The sequence below is a fragment of the Bufo gargarizans genome, chromosome 2 (genome assembly GCF_014858855.1).
Source record: "Bufo gargarizans isolate SCDJY-AF-19 chromosome 2, ASM1485885v1, whole genome shotgun sequence".
Classification (NCBI taxonomy): domain Eukaryota; kingdom Metazoa; phylum Chordata; class Amphibia; order Anura; family Bufonidae; genus Bufo; species Bufo gargarizans.
In genome coordinates this window covers 693,523,101-693,545,906 of record NC_058081.1, presented here as the reverse complement: position 1 = coordinate 693,545,906, position 22,806 = coordinate 693,523,101, and the positions used below count along the sequence as shown (strand labels likewise).

Here is a 22,806-nt window from a genome sequence, read left to right as displayed (position 1 = left end):
ACATAGTGTATATGAAATAGCTAGCACACAGCTCTTGGACAGGGCTCAGCCCGATGTTTAGGCCTGTCAATCAGTGGGAGGGGGGAGTGTGCAGAGCACAGGGGGTTACATAGCAGTGCTCAGACGATTCAGCCCCTCCTCTTGGTGCTACAAGTGCTCATTTGCATATGAATAAAAAGGCAGATATCTCTAAAGCTGTTTAGCATACAGACAAAAGAAAGGTGTAGTTTAAATCAGCATGATGAGCCCTAACAGGCAGTATGTCTGGTTTAATAGGGTTGATCCTGGTGACAGAGCTGCTTTAAAGTGATTTGTCGGGAGTAAAAGTGAATACCCTTTACTCAGGATAGAAAAAAATACTAAATAAGAGCAGCACAATACACTTTTTATAATTCTGGAAGCAACAGTCCGTCTCACTGATTGATCCAAATCCGGTGTCCGGTAAACAGCGATGTCGTCGGCATCTGCAAAAGGGTGTCTTTACTGTGTCAAACCAGCCTGTAAAAAACTACGTTTCGACTACATCATAGCCTTTTCCATCGCCGGTTTTAATAACCCCTACAGCTGGCGGAGGATCCACTGGAGTCATGTAGAGGCGCCGATCTTCCGGCATTTCTAAATTTAAGACAGCTTCCTTGCTGTCTTACATTTAGACCATTTTCTACACCTAAACCAGGCGTAGAAAATGATGAATGAGACGGGCCTGTCGGCTCACCTCCTTCCCTGCCGGACCACCTCCATCCCTGCCGGGACCACCTCCTTCCCTGCCGGACCACCTCCTTCCCTGCCGGCCCACCTCCTTCCCTGCCGGCCCACCTCCTTCCTTGCAGGCCCACCTCTTTCCCTGCCGGCTCACCTCCATCCCTGCCGGACCACCTCCTTCCCTGCCGGACCACCTCCTTCCCTGCCGGACCACCTCCTTCCCTGCAGACCCACCTCCTTCCCTGCCGGACCACCTCCATCCCTGCCGGCCCACCTCCTTCCCTGCCGGCCCACCTCCTTCCCTGCCGGCCCACCTCCTTCCCTGCCGGCCCACCTCTTTCCCTGCCGGCCCACCTCCTTGTTGTTTTTATGTCCGCACAATTTATTAACATTGTTGCGCCTGTTTTGTTGTGTTTTGCGACGCCTGTGCCGTTTTCAGATTTTACGCACTTAGGTACGCTTTTTTTTGAGGACACATTTAACATGTGCGCCTATTGGTCTGTCCTTTTTTGGCTTACAAGTGGCTTAAAATTATGACACTCTGGGGGTGATGTATTTTTTGTCCACACGTGTATGATTTTGTGGCGCAATTGAGTTTTTTTTACGCACTTTTTCAGATGTGATTTAAAAGTTGACCTTTCCAAACAGCTTTTTGTCCAATAAACTTAATGTTTTGCTGTCATTTTATTTAATTGTTTTGCTATTGTGTAAGGAAAGGGATAGGGAACATTTTTCTAACAGGCAGAACTGGATGGACAAATGTCTTTTTTCGGCCTTAAATACTATGTTACTTTATTTAGGGAAAACCTTTATTTATAGGAGAAAACTTGGGCTGAAATGTCCTTTAGCAGCGATCTTTTTCAGAGCCGCTGCTAAGGGACATCAGTCCTCCTAACAGGGCAGTTATAGGGAGACGCGCTGGGAGCTGGCGGTGTCTGCCCTCTCTGCCCCCTTATATAGGGGCCATACAGTTATTATAGCTGAAATATATATTAATATAGAAATCTCTTTCCTTTCTTCCTGCTCTCTGACCGGCGTGGCCAGCGCTGACACTGAGCTCTCCTTCTGCACTCCCGGCCGCTGTGTGAGTAACCCGGACATATTACATATGTTGCAGACAAACAGCTTGCAGGAAAGACGGGACAGAATATTTGTCCCACACAGAGGCGGCCGTTATATGGGTAATGGATGCGCCAAAAACAAGTCGGACCACATAGACACCTGGCAGCTTGCACCACAATAATACATATAGGTGCAATAGTCTCGCACCACAATTGCTAAGTACTATCAGACAAAATATCTGATTTAAGAACATCTGTGCGCCAAATAATAAATCAAACCCCAAATGCGTACATATGATGGGGGAAAAAAGGGCAGAAAATGACAGAGAAAAAGGCGAGCTTAGTAAATGTGCCCCAATGTTGTCACTATATGATATGCTGTGATGTAGCCGAAACATCGCTTTTTTTTTACATGCTGGTTTGAAGCAATAAAGACAATCTTTTGGAGATGCTGACATCATCGCTGTTATTTGGATCCTTACTCAGGATAGGTCATCGATATCTGATCAATAGGTGTCTGACTTTCGCCATCCCCGCTGATCAGCTGTTTGAAGAGGCCGCTGTGCTTGGGTGAGGGCTGCAGCCTCCTCCTAAGGCCTCTTTTACATGGTCAGTATTTTGCATCAATATTTGATAAGTATTTGCAAGTGAAAACCAGGAGTGGGTCCAAAAGAGATGCAAATATTTACATTATATGTTATCTCTTTAGGTTCCACTCCTTGTTTTGGTTTACAAATACTGATGCAAAATACTGACTGTGTGAAAGAGGCCTTAAGCCAGTGATGTCACATTCATTGGTCACATGACCTATGTGCGGCGCCTGCCTGGGCTGCAATACCAAGCACAGCCACTATACAATGTACGGCGCTGTGCTTGGTACATTGACGAGCCCAGTGGCCCATTTAAACGTGGGTGCTGGGAGTTGGACCCCCACCGATCTGATATTGATCACCTATCCTGAGGATAGCTCATCAGGAAAATCCCTTAGATGGAATTTTTGAAGCTCAGACCGGCAGTGGTATCTGTCCTTTATACTTTCTCTCCTTTTATGATCCGCTCCTGGATTTGGCTTCAAAAACTACATCCAAAAACCTGACCATGTGGCCGCATTCTTATTCGCAGTGCAGTTGATTCAATGTGACGAGTCTTCTGTGTCGTAACATTCTGCTGTGTGTCAGGTGTCCGCGGCACGTTTCAGCTCACGGTTGACGATGGAGGAGCTGCACACAAAGCTGGTGTTCCTCAAGGAGCTCGACTTCTTGATGTTAATGGAGAAAGTACTGTGAGCTTCACAATGAGCCAGCTGTCTAAAAAGGTAACACATACTAGCATTTATGTGGAATTCTACAGATACAAAACAATAAAAAGCGTACTAAGAAGCCTAGTCTACATAAGCTGTGGATATTATTTACTTAAAGGCGTCTTCCCATCTGGATATTGATGGCATATTGATAGCACATGTCATAATTGTCCGATATGTGCTGTTCCCGTCCCACCTCTGGGCGCCGCTCCTATCTCAATAATGTGAACGAAGAGTGTGCAGCGCATGGGTGGCATCCTTTCTATTAACTGAGATTAGAAACAGCAGAGCAAAGAGTTTGCTAGAAATGAATGGAGAGCAAGCTGTGCGTGTGCGACCACCCGTCCATTTGCCACCATGGACTGAGCTCGTGCTCCGCTATTTTCAGAAGTCCCATAGTGGTGAATGGAGGGTGGCTGTGCTTGCACTTCTCGCTTTCCATTCATCGCAAAGCTCTGTTATTGAGACAGCAGTGGGACCTATATATTGGACATTTATGGCATATCCTATCAATATCTGCAAAGAAAAGGGGGTTAGGACTCAGCACATTCCAATGTGCAGGTGCACGCTGCCATAGCTGAAAACATAGAGAAAAAAGAGACAATGCAACAGCACTCTGCAGACTAGATAAAGTATAATAATGCCATAGTCACAAAAAATATTCAAGTGCTAATGTTACTTATTTATAAAGTGAGATGCTCGGCAAATACATTTTGTACAAAACCATTTGAGCCCGTCTGCCGAACGTCAAGGCGATCTCTGTAAGATGGGAACCTAACACTAAATACTACCTGTTATGCGCCATAAAGTTCAGGAAGTGTTGGTTCCACATGCATGTTGGGTCCACTCTGCTTTTTACCATTTTTGGTGCTATAATGGCCTCCATTACAAGGGATGCAGGTACCAACATGCATGCCGAGCCCACTCTATACCTTTCCTTGTGCCAGACAGCTTCCAATGAATGTGGCACTCCAGCGAGTCGTGCACTCCTAATTAGCCTGTTACTTGAGCATTAAATGAGAGGGTCCATGACTCTCTGTCTATAAAGGTAACACATACTAGCATAAGCTGATTTTAATTAGTTTCAGTATAAAGCTGTGGCCTGCTCTCACTACATTCATTGGAAACTGTCTGGCACAAGGAAAGGTATAGAGTGGGCTCGGCATGCATGTTGGTACCTGCATCCCTTGGAAGTAATAGAGGCTATTAGGGCATATAATGGTAAAAGGCAGAGTGGACCCAGCATGCATGTGGAACCAACACTTCCTGAACTTTATGGCGGCCTTATGGCGCATAACAGGTAGTATTTAGTGTTAGGACCCGTCTTACAGAGATCGCCTTGACGTTCGGCAGACGGGCTCAAATGGTTTTGTACAAAATGCATTTGCTAATCATCTCACAGCATTAGCACTATAACATTTTGTGACTATGGCATTATTGTACTTTATCTGGTTTGCAGAATGCTGTTGCATTGTCTCTTTTTTTTTCTCTATGTCCTATCAATATGCTATACATTTCCAGATGGGAATACCTCTTTAAGGTGCAAAGTTATCTGAACCGAGCAGCGGGCTATCTTGTGTGTATGGAGATGTGCTGATTGAGGGAAGAAATGATTGGTCATGTTAAATTTAAACATGTTTGATCCTTTGATCTCAAGCGAGGTACGCCACCACCGTCAGGTGATTCCTGCTGCTGATTCTGAGGGCAGGTGCCAGGACATGAGCTCAGTGATTTAGGTTTAATATGATCTGGAACGTGATTTCCTCACAGGACTCCTATAGACAGTGAGAGTCCTGATCACCCTGCCCACACAGGATGATCGGCATCCTTCTCTGTACACACTGATATAGGGAAAGCTGATCATTTTTACTCAGATATCCTGCTCCAAATCCTATAGATGTACTGTATATGTCACAGAGCTCAACCTCCCCCTCCTGTCATATACTGCTCTAAGATATGGCAGCAGAAATCACCCGAGAACATCGCACTCAGCCATGGACCCTCTCATTTAATGCTCAAGTACATATATTTATATCCACAAAAGTCAGACTCGCACCTATCTACAGAAGGGAGTGGTCCCATTCTGGAGATAGGTGCAGATCCCAGCAGTTGAAATTGCACCTATCAGACATTTATGGGATATCTGTGTGTGAAGCCTCTGCTTGGCACCTTTGTTATCTATTGTGTGACCGATCTGACAATGTTTTAAACAGAAAACACATTGTAAGTGTGACCAGAGCCTAAACCTGTGTATAAAAAATAATTTTACTCCTGGTTCATTACAGTTACAACAAAGCGGCTCTCGCGTAGTCCTACTAGTTCTGGAATCATCTGCATGGGCCGAGTATGAATCTCGAGGGGTAACACCAAGCATAGTGCTTGCTGATACATCTTCCTTACCCTACAAACCACGAAAGCTTCACTTGGTGCGATGTCCACAGGGATATGGTTTTCTTTTAAGGCAAGAGAAATGTTCAGGAGGACATGGTAAGCAATGTAATGTGAAGAAGCATCTAACAAGTAATTGCATAAACAACCGACGGAAAAAAAAAACATGGGAGGTGACTCTTGCCCCTGCTGATAATCAATGTTGTACACTTTCATAATGACATTTTTTTCATCTGTCCTGAGTATTGCAAACACTGCCTAATTTTGTCCCGTATACCCGTTCTTTATGTCGGCACTTTCCTTCCCCTGTTCTTAGCATCACTGCATCCTGGCAGAATGTTTACATGCAGAACTTCCTGTTTTTATCTGCCTCCTGCTGGGTTTTCTAATTTTTCCCAGCAAGTGTTGCTCCGTAATATTTCTCAGGGCTTGTTCTGCATAACTAACACGGAGAGGGGAAGTGTAGGGAGCGTGACTACTGCAAACAAATCCCTGAGAAAACCCAGCAGGAGGTGGATCGTACCAGGAAGTTCTGCATGGAAACATCCTGCCAGGGTGCAGTGATGCCTAGAACAGGGGAAAGAAAGTACTGACATGAAAAGCAGGTACAAGTGTCAGTGTTTGGGGTGCTCTGGGCAGATAAAAATGTCATGTCAAAGTAACTTTATTTAGACATTCGTGTAAACACATTACAACTTGCAATGTTACATAATGTGAATTTAATAATTCTGTGTTAAGTTTATAATCTATTGTAAGATACAAAAGTATCCAGGTAACAACAGACCAACAATGTGAAAACACAAAGGACTTACAAACTTTAAGCAGGGAAGAAGGGGAGAATTGGGAAGAGTTGGGGGATAAGAGATGGTTAAAGTTGTCAGTATCCTGAGAATAGCAACGATCTGCACTGACTGCATATATAACAACAGGGACTGTTATAGAATAGTAAAAGAAAACGTACTCCCATCTACTTCCTCTCTGTACTAGTTGCGTCACTTTGGTGATGCAGAAGGTCTCTCTGCAGCAAAGACATCCCTGACTATCCCAAGTGCTTTTGGCCACTGAATGGCTACAATGTTCATAAAGGGTAGTTGAGGATGTCATTGCGGAAGCAGCGGAAACGAAGACCCGATGGGCAGCCGGCATTGGAGTGATGTCCCTGGAACACGGGGAGCGTGTAACGTTCCTGTGATGCAACAATTGGCGAAACCACTCTGGCCGGTCAATCGTTGGTCAAGAATAGGATGGCCACACAATTGCATATGAGAAAAGAGCCTTTTATCCTGTTTTATTCTTCTTCCAAAACAGGGCAGTTTCTGCGGGAGCTGGACCCAGGACTGCCAGCAGAAGTTGCAGGAATGCGTGAAGGAGACCGTCTATTAGGAGTGAACGGACAGAGCGTGGAGGGGCTGGAGCACGAGGATATTGTCAGCCTGATTCAGGAAAGTGGAAAAAAAGTCACCCTGCTTGTCATCAGCAACGAGGGAGACCGATTTTACAATGAGGTAAGTAATGGACCATTGAAGGATTACAGTGATTGAAAGATCAGAAATGACGCTTGACGTGATTTAGATATTTTTTGTACTAGTGAGGTTATTCTGTTTAATGGAACCTTCAAAAAGCATACAGCGGCCCAGATTTCCTAATGTGTCTGTACCTAAAATCTTTCTAAAAATTGATGCAAATTGGTGCAATTTGGAGCAACTAGGGTTGCAACGACTTTTTCTGACTCTTTTTCACAGGTCAGGTGGTGAGGCCTAAAATGCGTCATTATGTGCCAAAATTGTGCTGCTTTTCTGAAGTAAAATTATGTGTAAGCCATCCAATAATTAGTTGTAAAACTACAACTCCCACCATGCCCTTCTGTAGGCTGATAGCTGTAGGCTGTCCAGGAATGATGGGAGTTGTAGTTTTGCAACAGCTGGAGGGCCGCAGGTTGAGCATGCCTGTTATAGACTAAGGGTAATTCACACTTGCACTGCACAGATCCAGCAGGCTGTTCCAATAGAAAACGTCCTGCCGGAGTCCACCAGATGCGGCCTAGCCAGATACTGCCGTTCAATGCTGGACCCTATTGATTATAATTTGATCCGGATTGGATCTGGCCGCTTTCCAGTAAAATGCTGGCTTTCGAACTCTCAAAAAAAGTTGCATGCAACAGTTTTTGTATGGCTGAAAACTGGCACTTATGTCGGATCCCATTATAATCAACGGGGGTGAACGGCAGTATCTGGCTAGGCTGGTCCAGATCCGTATAGTACAAGTGTGAACTACCCTTAGACACATGTATCCAGCCCTGCACCGCATTTATCATCCAGCCTGAACCCCTGTGATAATTCTGGTGCAGGTCTAAGTTCACACCATCTATAGGTTTAGTAAATCTGCCCCATTGTGCCTAAAAATGTACATTTAAATTCCTTTTTTTTTTGTGTATTTTGTCTTTTTGCCAAGACTGCATGGCCTAATTGTGAAGTGACCATAGGCTCTCTGTTCAGATGACTATATGATCTAGTGTAACCTGTTATTGCCATATTCTCTCAATTAGATCGGAGCTTCACCGCTGCTTTTTTATGAAGAGAAGAATGGAGACAAAGTTTCTGAAGTGGATACATTAATACAGAGAGGATCACCCTCCCCCAGTGCCACACAGGTGAGACAGGGTATTGTCTTTGCTCCTAAATATGTTACATTCACTAAATTCTTTATCCAATTTCAGACGTTTTCATAGAAATAGGAAACAGGAGTGGAAATGAAATTAGGACATGTTGGGAGAGATTTATCAAAACTGGTGTAAAGTAGAACTGGCTTAGTTGTCTATAGCAACCAATGAGATACCACCTTACATTTTCCAAAGGAGCTCTGAAAAAATAAAGGTGGAATCTGATTGGTTGCTATGGGCAACTAAGCCAGTTCTACTTTACATCAGTTTTGATAAATCTCCCGTTATTTTTTTTTATATTTGAGCAAAAATAACAAATATATATATATATATATATATAAAAAAAAAGGAAATGTTCGCACACAAATTTTTTACACAGATACACGTGAAATCCGCATTGTTTTTAATGGGCAGATTTGAATCATGTGCCATGAAAAAAAAAAAGTAACATGTCACTACTAGATGAAGAATTGGTGAACTCTTTTTTTTTTTCCCCTTTAAAGGGAACCTGTCACCGGGATTTTGTGTATAGAGCTGAGGACATGGGTTGCTAGATGGCCGCTAGCACATTCGCAATACCCAGTCCCCATAGCTGTGTGCTTTTATTGTGTAAAAAAAAAAAAAAAAAAAGATTTGATACATATGCAAATTACCCTGAGATGAGTCCTGTATGTAAAATGAGTCAGGGACAAAACTCATCTCAGATTAATTTGCATATGTATCAAATCTTTTTTTTTTTTACACAATAAAAGCACACAGAGCTATGGGGACTGGGTATTGCGGATGTGCTAGAGGCCATCTAGCAATTCATGTCTTCAGCTCTATACACAAAATCCAGGTGACAGGTTCCCTTTAAAGGGTTTCTGTCACCAAAATTATCCCTATTAAACTGGCTGACATTATTGATGTACTAATGTCCGCTGAACTTAACTCGGCTATTCTTTTGTTTATTCATGTCCATGTTACTGCACAATTTTTTCTTTTATAATATGCAAATTAGCCTCTATGAGCAGGGGGGAAGGCGTTGCTCCTGCTCCTAGATGAAGAACAAAAAATGCCCAATTTTAGGGCCCTCAGGATAATTTCACAAGTACTCAACCCAATTTTTAGGGACCAGTTCAGGTCTGAAGTCACTTTGTGAGGCTTACATAATAGAAACCACCCATAAATTACCCCATTCTAGAAACTACACCCCTCAAGGTATTCAAAACTGATTTTACAAACTTTGTTAACCCTTTAGGTGTTCCACAAGAATTAATGGAAAATAAAGATACAATTTCAAAATTTCACTTTTTTGGCAGATTTTCCATTTTAATAATTTTTTTTCAGTTACAAAGCAAGGGTTAACAGCCAAACCAAACTCAATATTTATGGCTCCGATTCTGTAGTTTACAGAAACACCCCATATGTGGTCGTAAACTACTGTATGGGCACACAGCAGGGCACAGAAGGAAAGGAATGCCATACGGTTTTTCGGAAGGCAGATTTTGCTGGACTGTATTTATTTGACACCATGTCCCATTTGAAGCCCCCCTGATGCACCCCTAGAGTAGAAACTCCATAAAAGTGACCCCATTCTAGAAACTACACCCCTCAAGGTATTCAAAACTGATTTTACAAACGTCGTTAACCCTTTAGGTGTTCCACAAGAATTAATGGAAAATAAAGATACAATTTCAAAATTTTACTTTTTTGGCAGATTTTCCAATAAAAATTTTTTTTTACTTTTACAAAGCAAGGGTTAACAGCCAAACAAAACTCAATATTTATGGCCCTGATTCTGTAGTTTACAGAAACACCCCATATGTGGTCGCAAACCGCTGTATGGGCACACGGCAGGGCGCAGAAGAATAGGAATGCCATACGGTTTTTGGAAGGCAGATTTTGCTGGACAGTTTTTTTTTACACCATGTCCCATTTGAAGCCCCCCTGATGCACCCCTAGAGTAGAAACTACAAAAAAGTGACCCCATTTTAGAAACTAAAGGATAGGGTGAAAGTTTTGTTGGTACTAGTTTAGGGTACATATGATTTTTGGTTGCTTTATATTACACTTTTTGTGAGGCAAGAAAACAAGAAGTAGCTGTTTTGGCACCGTTTTTATTTTTTGTTATTTACAACATTCATCTGACAGGTTAGATCATGTGGCATTTTTATAGACCAGGTTGTCACGGACGTGGCGATACCTAATATGTATATATTTTATTTATTTAAGTTTTACACAATGATTTCATTTTTGAAGCAAAAAAAAAATCATGTTTTAGTGTTTCCATAGTCTAAGACCCATAATTTTTTCAGTTTTTGGGCGATTACCTTGGGTAGGGTATGATTTTTGCAGGATGAGATGATTGTTTTATTGGCACTATTTTGGAGTGCGTGTGACTTTTTGATCGCTTGCTATTACACTTTTTGTAAAGTAAGGTGACAAAAAATGCTTTATTTAGCACAGTTTTTATTTTACATTTTTTACGGTGTTTATCTGAGGGGTTAGGTGATGTGATATTTTTATAGAGCCGGTTGATACAGACGCGGCGATACCTAATATGTATACTTTTTTATTTATTGTAAGTTTTACACAATAATATCATTTTTGAAACAAAAAAAAATCATGTTTTAGTGTCTCCATATTCTGAGAGCCATATTTTTTTCAGTTTTTTGGCGATTATCTTAGGTAGGGTCTCATTTTTTGCGGGATGAGATGACTGTTTGATTGGCACTATTTTGGGGTGCATATGACTTTTTGATCGCTTGCTATTACACTTTTTGTGATGTAAGGTGACAAAAAATTGTTTATTTAGCACAGTTTTTATTTTTTACAGTGTTTATCTGAGGGCTTAGGTCATGTGATATTTTTATAGAGCCGGTTGATATGGACGCGGCGATACATAATATGTATACTTTTTTTTATGTAAGCTTTACACAATAACAGCTTTTTTAAAACAAAAAAAATGATGTTTTAGTGTCTCCATATTCTGAGCCATAGTTTTATTTATTTATTTTCCCCCCTATTTTCTACCAATTTTTTTTTTTACTTTATTTGGAGAAAATGACGTTTTTGTTTATTTTTACTTGAAACTTTTAATTTTTTTGGGGGAAAACTTTATTTCAACTTTTTTTTTTACTTAATTTTTTGTCCCACTTTGGAGGTCTAATCCTTTACAATGCATTCCAATACTTCTGTATTGGAATGCATTGGCTGTATGAGTAATACTGTGTGTATTACTCATACAGCTTCCGGCCTGTGAGATCCAGGGGGCTGGCTCTCACTGGCACATCACAGGAAGGCAGCGCGATGCATTCCTTAGGCATCGTGATGCCTTCCATTCCATCGGGTCCTCCCTACAGCCGCATGGGGACCCGATGGCACCGCCCGCCGCCGCAATAGGTAACAGCCGCAAACCGCAGGTCTGAATTGACCTGCGGTTTGCGGCGATCTCCGACATGGGGGGGTCACGGGACCCCCCGGACATTTAGCCGAGGTGCCTGCTCAATGATTTGAGCAGGCAACGGCTTCCGATCACCGCCCGCCAGTGATCAGAAATACACAGGGTGTACAGGTACGCCCTGTTTCCTTAAGTACCAGGACATAAGGGCGTACCTGTAGGCCCTGTGTCCTGAAGAGGTTAAGGATCAGGTGCAGTTTACATGTGTGGTACTGCTGTGCGAGACTGAGAGTCCATTATAAACAATTAGGTGCAATCTAAGTTGCTACCATTGAATGTTATCTTGCAGTCTCCCAGAAACTCGTAGCAATTATTGCCAATGGTAATGGAATTGTTTCATTCGTGCAACTCACATTTGATCAATTAGCATTCAGACCAAGGGTACTATTCCGTTCTGTTGTATAGGTACTGTGGCTCAGTACCAACACACAAAACTTAATTCCTGTCCCTAAAAGCTATATCTCTGTATTGTGTATCACAGGCCTAAGATATCTGCCCCTGTACAAACAATGGTGGTCACACACATACACGGGTCACATTCAACCTTCAATCCTGCCTAAAATGCCGCGCCTACCACTCCTGCACCCGACATGTTTTGGCGCGATGCGGCTTCATCAGGAGTTTGGAGCAATAGCGTCGGCGCGCGCTTAGATGCCCTCTTAAATGGAATAGTCTCCACCCTTCATTTTAACCTAAACCAATGAGCTAACAGCTCACTGGGTACCTCCTACTCAAAAAGGGTGATCTAAATATGAAGCAATCACTCCACACATCCTAATGCATTTACCAAGATTGACCAGGTAACCAGCCAATCAAGTGAGATCACATGGCTGATGAGTATAGTAGTCATGTGATCAGAAGGTGGTGCCTGGAGTGGAAAGTGGAACTGCGATGCAGGACCTGTGGTGACTAGCCAATCAGATGAGGTCACATGACCGATGACCATTATAGTCATGTGACCAGGAGGTGGGGCCTTGGATGGCGGAGGAGTATTAGGTGCAGCATTTTAGGCAGGAATGAAGGTTGAATGTGACCCGTGTATGTGTGTGACCACCATTGTTTGTACAGGGGCAGATATCTTAGGCCTGTGATACACAATACAGAGATATAGCTTTTAGGGACAGGAATTAAGTTTTGTGTGTTGGTACTGAGCCACAGTACCTATACAACAGAACTGATTAGTACCCTTGGTCTGAATGCTAATTGATCAAATGTGAGTTGCACGAATGAAACAATTCCATTACCATTGGCAATAATTGCTACGAGTTTCTGGGAGACTGTAAGGTAACATTCAATGGTAGCAACTTAGATTGCACCTAATTGCTTATTAATGGACTCTCAGTCTCGCACAGCAGTACCACACATGTAAACTGCACCTGATCCTTAATGTAGTCTAGCTATCCTCAGCTCTGTGACAGGCTCTGCGCCCATAAAATAACCAAATGGTCCATAAAGTGTGAGGCGGCACCAATTGCAAGTGAGGAACCGTCACCCCCCCCTCTCATTCCTGATGGTTTTTACCTATACCTGTAGGTCTTTAGAATTTAGACATGTAACAATATTTAGTGCTCCTGCCTCTAGATGAAAAACAAAAAATGGCCAATTTTAGGGCCCTCAGGATAATTTCACAAGTACTCAATTCAGTCAGTGGACCGACAAAAATCCCTGTAGGGGTCCTAAACTAAAATAACTTTATTGTTACATGTCTAAAATCTAAAGACCTACAGGGATAGGTAAAAACGATCAGGAATGAGAGGGGGGGACGGTTCCTCACTTGCAATTGACCATTTGGTTATTTTATGGGCGCAGAGCCTGTCACAGAACTGAGGATAGCTAGACTACATTAAGGATCAGGTGTAGTCCACTGACCGAATGGAGTACTCCTGCTCCTAGAGGCTCCGTTCTCCCACCTCATTCCGTCCCCTGCCAGTGCTGACATGGCCAGGCAGCGTTCGTCTTCTCCTGCCGGCCCTGTGTGCTGGGTAAATCTCGTGCCTGCGCCGTGCTGTTTAGTATTCGTCGCAGGCGTAGTGAAGGAAGGATGCTCGCCAGCTGCCAATTTCCTTACTATACCTGTGCTGAATATGAGGTGGGAGAACTGAGCCTCTAGGAGCAGGAGCAACACTCCCCCCATCCTCCCTGCTCATAGAGGCTAATTTGCATTATTATAAAAGTAAAAATAGTGCAGTAACTGGGACATGAATAAACAAAAGAATAGCAGAGTTAAGTTCAGCGGACATTAGCACATGAATAATGTCAGACAGTTTAATAGGGATAATTCTGGGGAGAGAAATTTTTCAACAATTTGTTTCACACTAAACCATCACAAAGGACAACATAATCTAATATGTAGGTTACCTGTCCCAGGGATCTGTGAATTCCACAGGTGGCCACATGCACTGAATGGGGCTAATACATGTACTGATCCGCAGCAAGACAAAAAGCCAAAATCAGAGGGTCAGTCTTGGATTTCTGCCACAAATTCTGCAGCGGATAACCCCTTTAAGGCTACTGTCACACTAGTGTTTCTATTTTCCAGTATTGAGATCCGTCATAGGGTCTAAATACCGGAAAAAAATTGTCAATGCGGACAAAACGTAACTGAACAGAACGGAATGCTCCAAAATGAATTCCGTTCCGTTTGGTTGCGCTCTCAACCGCATGCTGCGGTTTGCTTTCTGTACTGAGATGTGGAGCAAGATGGATCCGTTCTGACACACAATGTAAGTCAAAGGGACGGATCAGTTTTTTTCTGAGATAATCTGACACAATAGAAAACGGATCCGTTCCCCATTGACTTTCAGTGGAGTTCATGACTGATCTGTCTTGGCAATGTTAAAGATAATACAACCGGATCCGTCCATAACGGAGGCAGATGGTTGTATTATCAGTAACGGAAGCGTTTTTGCTGAGCCCTGCCGGATCCAGCAAAAACACTAGTGTGAAAGTAGCCTAAGGCTGGGTAGACATGTTGCACATTTTGTTGCGTTAAAAACCTGTACGAAAAACCGCACTGTAAAAACTGCATTCCATTGCAGTTAGTTTTTTTACAATGTTTATGGACTGAGGCTCAAGGGTATCTCCGGGAAAAGATACAGAATAAATAAAAGATGTCATTATTAATACAGTGATAAATAGCTTTAATTTGCAAAAGACACACACTTTGTCTAGGGGGGTATTCATTGTGGTAAAGAAAATGGAGACACTCTGTTAGGGCTCGTTCACACGACCGTTTGTGTTCCGTTCCCGTATTGCGGACCGCATTTGCGGATCCGCAATACACGGGCACCGTTCCATTGTCATTCTGCATCACGGATGCAGACCCATTCATTTCAATGGGTCCACAAATCCGGAGATGCGGAATGGTGCGGAACAGAAGCACAGAACGAAACACTACGGAGTGGAAGAATTACTAACAGTTTGCAGTGGGTGTTACCAGTTTGGAGTGTGTCCCCAGGGCCGCCATCAGGGGGGTACAGCCGATACCCCAGTAAGGGGCCCAGACCCTGGGGGGGGCCCGGCCAGTTCCAATTTTTTTTACCCCCTCTCATTTGTCAGTGACTTGAGTTGAACTTTATTGCATCGCTAGAGGGGGGGCAATTGATCATTCCTTGCTAGTGATGTCCAGTTCATGAACGAATCATTCATTTGAATCGATTCAGTTCACTGAACCGATCCGTGTGAAGCCGCTCAGTCTGAGTCAGTGAGTCACACAGCACACAATAGCAGAGCCGCTGGCAGCAGGGAGGGACTCGGGAGGAGTGTAATCTGATCCTAGAGTGGAAGCTGCTTCTGCCAGCCCCTCCCCTCCCCGCCCACCAACCAATCAGAGCTGAGTCAGTGAGTCACAGCACACAGACAATAGCAGAGCCGCTGGCAGCAGGGAGGGGCTCGGGAGGAGTGTAATCTGATCCTAGAGTGGAAGCTGCTTCTGCCAGCCCCTCCCCTCCCCGCCCACCAACCAATCAGAGCTGAGTCAGTGAGTCACAGCACACAGACAATAGCAGAGCCGCTGGCAGCAGGGAGGGGCTCGGGAGGAGTGTAATCTGATCCTAGAGTGGAAGCTGCTTCTGCCAGCCCCTCCCCTCCCCGCCCACCAACCAATCAGAGCTGAGTCAGTGAGTCACAGCACACAGACAATAGCAGAGCCGCTGGCAGCAGGGAGGGGCTCGGGAGGAGTGTAATCTGATCCTAGAGTGGAAGCTGCTCCTGCCAGCCCCTCCCCTCCCCGCCCACCAACCAATCAGAGCTGAGTCAGTGAGTCACAGCACACAGACAATAGCAGAGCCGCTGGCAGCAGGGAGGGACTCGGGAGGAGTGTAATCTGATCCTAGAGTGGAAGCTGCTTCTGCCAGCCCCTCCCCTCCCCGCCCACCAACCAATCTGAGCTGATGCGAGGCAAGGCAAGGCAAACACTAGCAGCTCTGAGTCTGAGTCTCATACTGTACAGGGAGTCTAAGAAAGAATGGAATGAGTCACAGGTTAAAGGGTTTCTACCACATCGTTTTGACATAATTAGCGATCAGACACTAGCGATCCGCTAGTGTCTGCTCTACCAAACAATGCTATTATAATAGCTTTTTGTGCAGCCGTTTCCATAAAAAACGGACATTTATTGATATGCTAATGAGCCTCTAGGTGCTATGGGGGCGTCTTTTCAGCACCTAGAGGCTCAGTCTACCTTCACAAAATGCCGCCCAGCGCGTCCCTCCAGCCCGCCCATCTCCTCTGGAATGTGATCCTACCTCTGTCTTCGGTGCATCTGTCTTCGGCGCAGTGAATGTCTGACCGCTGCCTGCACAGACATCTCGGTCATCGGCGCAGGCGCAGTGGAGATGTCTGTGCAGGGAGTGGTCAGACATTCACTGCGCCTGCACCGATGACCGAGATGTCTGTGTAGGCAGCGGTCAGACATTTACTGCGCCGAAGACAGACGCGCACGGCGCAGGCGCGAGAATTCGTCCGCTGACTCAGAGGTAGGATCCCATTCCAGAGGAGATGGGCGGGCTGGAGGGACGCGCTGGGCGGCATTTTGTGAAGGTAGACTGAGCCTCTAGGTGCTGAAAAGACGCCCCCATAGCACCTAGAGGCTCATCAGCATATCAATAAAAGTTTGTTTTTTATGGAAACGGCTGCACAAAAAGCTATTATATTAGGATTGTTTGGTAGAGCAGACACTAGCGGATCGCTAGTGTCTGATAGCTAATTATGTCAAAACGATGTGGTAGAACCCCTTTAAAATAATCTAAAGATCAGACTTAGTTAGAGACTCATTCGATTCTTTGAGTTAAAAGAGCCGTCAGTCACTAGAACAGTTTACACTGAGGCTGATGCTTTTGTTGCAGCAGTGATAACATTAAGGGACAGGAGCAGAGAGATAAGAGAAGGGACAGGTGACTGTGAAGACCACGCGATCTGTTGCCCAGAAGCCATGAGATTGTAAGGCTACTTTCACTCTAGCGGCAGGACGGATCCGACAGGCTGTTCACCCTGTCGGATCCGTCCTGCCGTTATTTCGCCGGACCGCCGCTCCGTCCCCATTGACTATAATGGGGACGAGGGTCGAGCTCCGGCCCAGCACGGCAGTGCATGGCGAAAGGCCGCCGGACTAAAAGTACTGCATGTCCAACTTGTTGTGTGGTCTTTGCTCAGGGGTAAAATGCAAAGCTGTTTTCTGGATTATCCCACAGAGCCATGATCCTCCATCATTGTTATTAACCCCTCCCTTGCCAGCCCACCCAGCCCTATTTAGCTTTGTGTTCAGCTTTGAATTTTTTTTTTAGGCCATTAAGGGGTTAATTAAGTGTTGGAGGGGGTGGGGGGTGTTATTGTGCATATTGTGTTTGGGATCCATTTAACAAGTTTGACCAGTTGGGTTTGAGAGTGGTTAAGTGTCATCCACAGATCCCTCATAACAGTGCGTCACCCACAGACCCCCCATAACAGTGTCATCCACAGATTCCCCCATAACAGTGTGTCATCCACAGATCCCCCATAACAGTGTCATCCACAGATCCCCACATAACAGTGTCATCCACAGATCCCCCATAACATTGTGTCATCCACAGATCCCCCATAACAGTGTCATCCACAGATTCCCCCATAACAGTGTCATCCACAGATTCCCCATAACAGTGTGTCATCCACAGATCCCCCATAACAGTGTGTCATCCACAGATCCCTCATAACAGTGTGTCACCCACAGACCCCCCATAACAGTGTGTCACCCACAGATCCCCCATAACAGTGTGTCATCCACAGATCCCCATAAGTGTCATCCACAGATCCCCATAACAGTGTCATCCACAGATTCCTCATAACAGTGCGTCATCCAGAGATTCCTCATAACAGTGTGTCATCCACAGATTCCCCCATAACAGTGTGTCATCCACAGATTCCCCCATAACAGTGTGTCATCCACAGATTCCCCCATAATAGTGTGTCATCCACAGATTCCCCCATAACAGTGTGTCATCCACAGATTCCCCCATAACAGTGTGTCATCCACAGATTCCCCCATAACAGTGTGTCATCCACAGATCCCCCTATAACAGTGTGTCATCCACAGATCCCCCCATAACAGTGTGTCATCCACAGATCCCCCCATAACAGTGTGTCATCCACAGATCCCCCATAACAGTGTCATCCACAGATTCCCTCATAACAGTGCGTCACCCACAGACCCCCCATAACAGTGTCATCCACAGATTCCCCCATAACAGTGTGTCATCCACAGATCCCCCATAACAGTGTCATCCACAGATCCCCCATAACATTGTGTCATCCACAGATCCCCCATAACAGTGTCATCCACAGATTCCCCAATAACAGTGTCATCCACAGATTCCCCCATAACAGTGTGTCATCCACAGATCCCCCATAACAGTGTCATCCACAGATCCCCATAACAGTGTGTCATCCACAGCTCCCTCATAACAGTGTGTCATCCACAGATCCCCCATAACAGTGTGTCATCCACAGATCCCCATAAGTGTCATCCACAGATCCCCATAACAGTGTCATCCACAGATTCCTCATAACAGTGCGTCATCCAGAGATTCCTCATAACAGTGTGTCATCCACAGATTCCCCCATAACAGTGTGTCATCCACAGATTCCCCCATAACAGTGTGCCATCCACAGATTCCCCCATAACAGTGTGCCATCCACAGATTCCCCCATAACAGTGTGTCATCCACAGATTCCCCCATAACAGTGTGTCATCCACAGATCCCCCCATAACAGTGTGTCATCCACAGATCCCCCATAACAGTGTCATCCACAGATTCCCCCATAACAGTGTGTCATCCACAGATTCCCCCATAACAGTGTGTCATCCACAGATTCCCACATAACAGTGTGTCATCCACAGATTCCCCCATAACAGTGTGTCATCCACAGATCCCCCATAACAGTGTGTCATCCACAGATCCCCCATAACAGTGTGTCATCCACAGATCCCCCATAACAGTGTGTCATCCACAGATTCCCCCATAACAGTGTGTCATCCACAGATTCCCCCATAACAGTGTGTCATCCACAGATTCCCCCATAACAGTGTGTCATCCACAGATCCCCCATAACATTGTGTCATCCACAGATCCCCCATAACAGTGTGTCATCCACAGATCCCCATAACTGTCATCCACAGATTCCCCCATAACAGTGTCATCCACAGATTCCCCCATAAGTGTGTCATCCACAGATCCCCATAACAGTGTGTCATCCACAGATTCCCCCATAACAGTGTGTCATCCACAGATTCCCCCATAACAGTGTGTCATCCACAGATTCCCCCATAACAGTGTGTCATCCACAGATCCCCCATAACAGTGTGTCATTCACAGATCCCCCATAACAGTGTGTCATCCACAGATCCCCCATAGCAGTGTGTCATCCACAGATTCCCCCATAACAGTGTGTCATCCACAGATTCCCCCATAACAGTGTGTCATCCACAGATTCCCCCATAACAGTGTGTCATCCACAGATTCCCCCCATAACAGTGTGTCATCCACAGATTCCCCCCATAACAGTGTGTCATCCACAGATTCCCCCCATAACAGTGTGTCATCCACAGATTCCCCCATAACAGTGTGTCATCCACAGATTCCCCATAACAGTGTGTCATCCACAGATTCCCCCATAACAGTGTGTCATCCACAGATTCCCCCATAACAGTGTCATCCACAGATTCCCCCATAACAGTGTGTCATCCACAGATTCCCCCCATAAGAGTAAGTCCTCCACAGATTCCCCCCATAAGAGTAAGTCATCCACAGATTCCCCCCATAAGAGTAAGTCATCCACAGATTCCCCCATAACAGTGTGTCATCCACAGATTCCCCCATAACAGTGTGTCATCCACAGATTCCCCCATAACAGTACATCATCCACAGATTCCCCCCATAAGAGTAAGTCCTCCACAGATTCCCCCTATAACAGTACGTCATCCACAGATCCCCCCATAACACTGTAACAGTAAACCTTGTGCTTTTTTTAGTTGTTTTTTTTTTAAATGTGCCAGGGGAAGATTGCTAGGGCAGATTAGAACAGGTAGTGTAGTTAGTGTTAGTGTGGGGTCCTGCTTAAAAGAGTCTACCTTGTTGTGGTAGCAGGCTTCATATTATTTGGTCAAAAATGAATTCCTTACTGAAATCACTGATTATCACTTTTTACTGTCTTTGTAGTTGTAAAAAAATTATGAAATTGGGGGTAGGTCCTTGGGGGTGGAGGGGAGGTGGAGTCAGGACGGATTCTAAAGGGGCGGGGTAGGAGGGGGGGCCCAGGCCTTGAGCTGTGTAAGGGGCCCCAAAATTTCTGATGGCAGCCCTGTGTGTCCCTACACAGTCTGACACTGGCAGTACTGATTGGATAATGTCAGACTGTGCAGGGGTACACTTCCAACTAGTTATACCCATCTGGACCTTTATTGCAAACTGCTGGCAAATCATTTGAAACTTCTAGCAGGAATAATAAGGGAATGGCACAATATAGAGTAATAATAATAGACGATCTAGAATTGGTATTCTATGGGGATGGCAAGCAGCTACTAAAACAGTTTTAGAGGGAGGTATTTTTATATTTATTTGATATTTTTTATCTACTTATTTTGTATCTTTTCCCGGAGAAAAGATAACATTTTTCTGAATTGGTGCTCTTTTTTTCATGCAGGTGGACGATACAATATCACATGCACAGACAGAGAGAGAAAGTAAAGCAGCACAGAGCAGTGAGGAATAATCGGAGGATTTATATGGAGGACACTGAGCTTCTTCTTCTTGGATAATGACCTTCCCGTCCTCTGTGGTCCGCTTCTTCTGCTCCATTATGAAATGAGCCCAGTGTTTGTACAGCAGGACCCTGCACTTTATATCACATGATCCAAATCTATACCGCAGCATACCTACTTCCCCACTTTATAATATTCTTTCTTATAATTTTTATAAAAAAGTAAAAACACTAAATGTAATTTTTAAGCATCTCATTACCTGTGCACATTATTATATTATATATCTTGCTTTTGTGCATACAATTTGTGTTACAGCTTAGGAATTACAAGCTGTACTTCAAGATGATCACAATGGGGCAGATTTACACATTCTGTTACAGTAAGACAGTGTAAATTTAAAGGGGTGCTTCAGGCAGATGCCCCAGCGTGGCCGGACCTGCGGAGAGAATCATACTTACCTGTACTACTGCTCCAGGTCTCTGGTCTCCCCAAGTGAGCATCAGGGTTGACGCTGGTCATGTGGCCATTGCAGCCAAAGTCTGGCCACAGCGGTGACGTGTCCCTTATGTGTCAAGTCACCACTGCAGTCAGTCATTGGCTGCCGCGGCCATGTGACCCGCATCAAATTAGATGTTGACAAGGGGAGACTGGCGATTTGCAGCAGCCGTGGGGGAGCAAAGGAGCCGGAACCCAGCAACAGGGATCAGGTAAGTATGATCAGGTCTGGCCATGCTGGGGGGTCTTCCCAAAAGACCCCAGAGGGTGAACTATCCCTTTAATAAATAAATAAAAAATCACATTAAGGGGAGTGAATAGAACACTTACGTGGTGACCTCAGTTTCATCTTATTAGCTGCAGATCCATCAATACCTGGGTTCCAAGATGGCCACATTGCTTCTCAGACTGCCTAATGCACACCGTACATTTATTAGCCCAAAACACTCCCTACTAGCTTTGGATTGGCCAGAATTGCTCACGTGAACGGTGCTGGCCAATCCAAGAGCAGGGTGCACCAATCTGAGAAGCCATCCATCATGGAAGACAGAAGTGGTGCCAGAGAAGGAGCAGATCTGCAACTCAAAGATGAAGAGGAAGACACCAGGTAAGTGTTCTATTCCTTCCCAGGTAATGTGGGGTCACTTTAAGGCTCCGTCACACAGGCCGATGCACAGGCAATTATCCTGAATGATCTGAATGTTCCTGATAACTGTCTGCTCATCAACTCCACTGAATGGGGCTCATGTTCGTCATACTCGTACTCCTCATACTCGCCTGCTCTGTTCCGCCATCTTCCACTTCACAGCCTGTAACCTTTTGCACGGAGTCACGTACACCCCTGCAACCAAACTGGTTTCAGCGGTGGGGAGCAGATGAGTATGATTTTTTTCATTAGGTACAAGTAAATAAGTCTGGATTGCCCCTTGAAAGAAAATTCTAGGGGATAATATTCTTTACTACATCACCCATCATTGCCCTATGAAGCTCCATATGTTATCTTACACCGTTTAATTTTGTGAGGGCTAACAGTAATGTTAAGAACAATGGATCCACTCCAGTTCTTTAGGTGATGGACTTTTTGTGCTTTCTTGGAATAATTAAAGATTAATTTTAGTGTTTCTTGATATTTGTTATTCCATAAAAGTCGATTTAACAATTAAGAAAATCCAATACAATGCCATGCACACAACTGTTAATAAAGAGTCCATATCAGTGTGAAGATTTTATTGCCATATCTTACTGAATTACAATGCAGTCATCCGCAAAATCAGGAGGGAGGCTGGTTTGGCGTTAGTACATAATGGCTCTGGGCTGAAGATGTAAATGGGGTTAAAGGGGTTGTCCAATCTCACTATTTTCATAGCAAGGTGGGACTAAGCGCAGGCCCCATAGAAGCAGCATACAGGTGAAACTCGAAAAATTAGAATATAGTGCAAAAGTCCATTTATTTCAGTAATACAAATTAAAAGGAAATTGCATTAATGCAGCTTAAAATTTGAATATTGTGAAAAGGTTCAATATTCT

General features: G+C 44.5%; 1 protein-coding gene across 2 annotated transcripts in view; it reads left to right on the top strand.

The window, feature by feature from the left end:
• Positions 1 to 22,501, top strand: part of PDZD3 (PDZ domain containing 3) — a 49,467-nt gene extending 26,966 nt beyond the window's left edge. For both annotated transcript variants that reach the window (XM_044278538.1, XM_044278536.1), the window contains exons 6-10: positions 2,942 to 3,078; positions 5,349 to 5,550; positions 6,760 to 6,956; positions 7,997 to 8,101; positions 20,727 to 22,501. In XM_044278538.1, coding sequence (XP_044134473.1) covers positions 2,942 to 3,078; positions 5,349 to 5,550; positions 6,760 to 6,956; positions 7,997 to 8,101; positions 20,727 to 20,795 — 710 coding nt within the window. In that variant the 3' untranslated portion in view covers positions 20,796 to 22,501. The remainder of the gene's footprint in view (positions 1 to 2,941; positions 3,079 to 5,348; positions 5,551 to 6,759; positions 6,957 to 7,996; positions 8,102 to 20,726) is intronic.
• Positions 22,502 to 22,806: the final 305 nt, after the last annotated feature.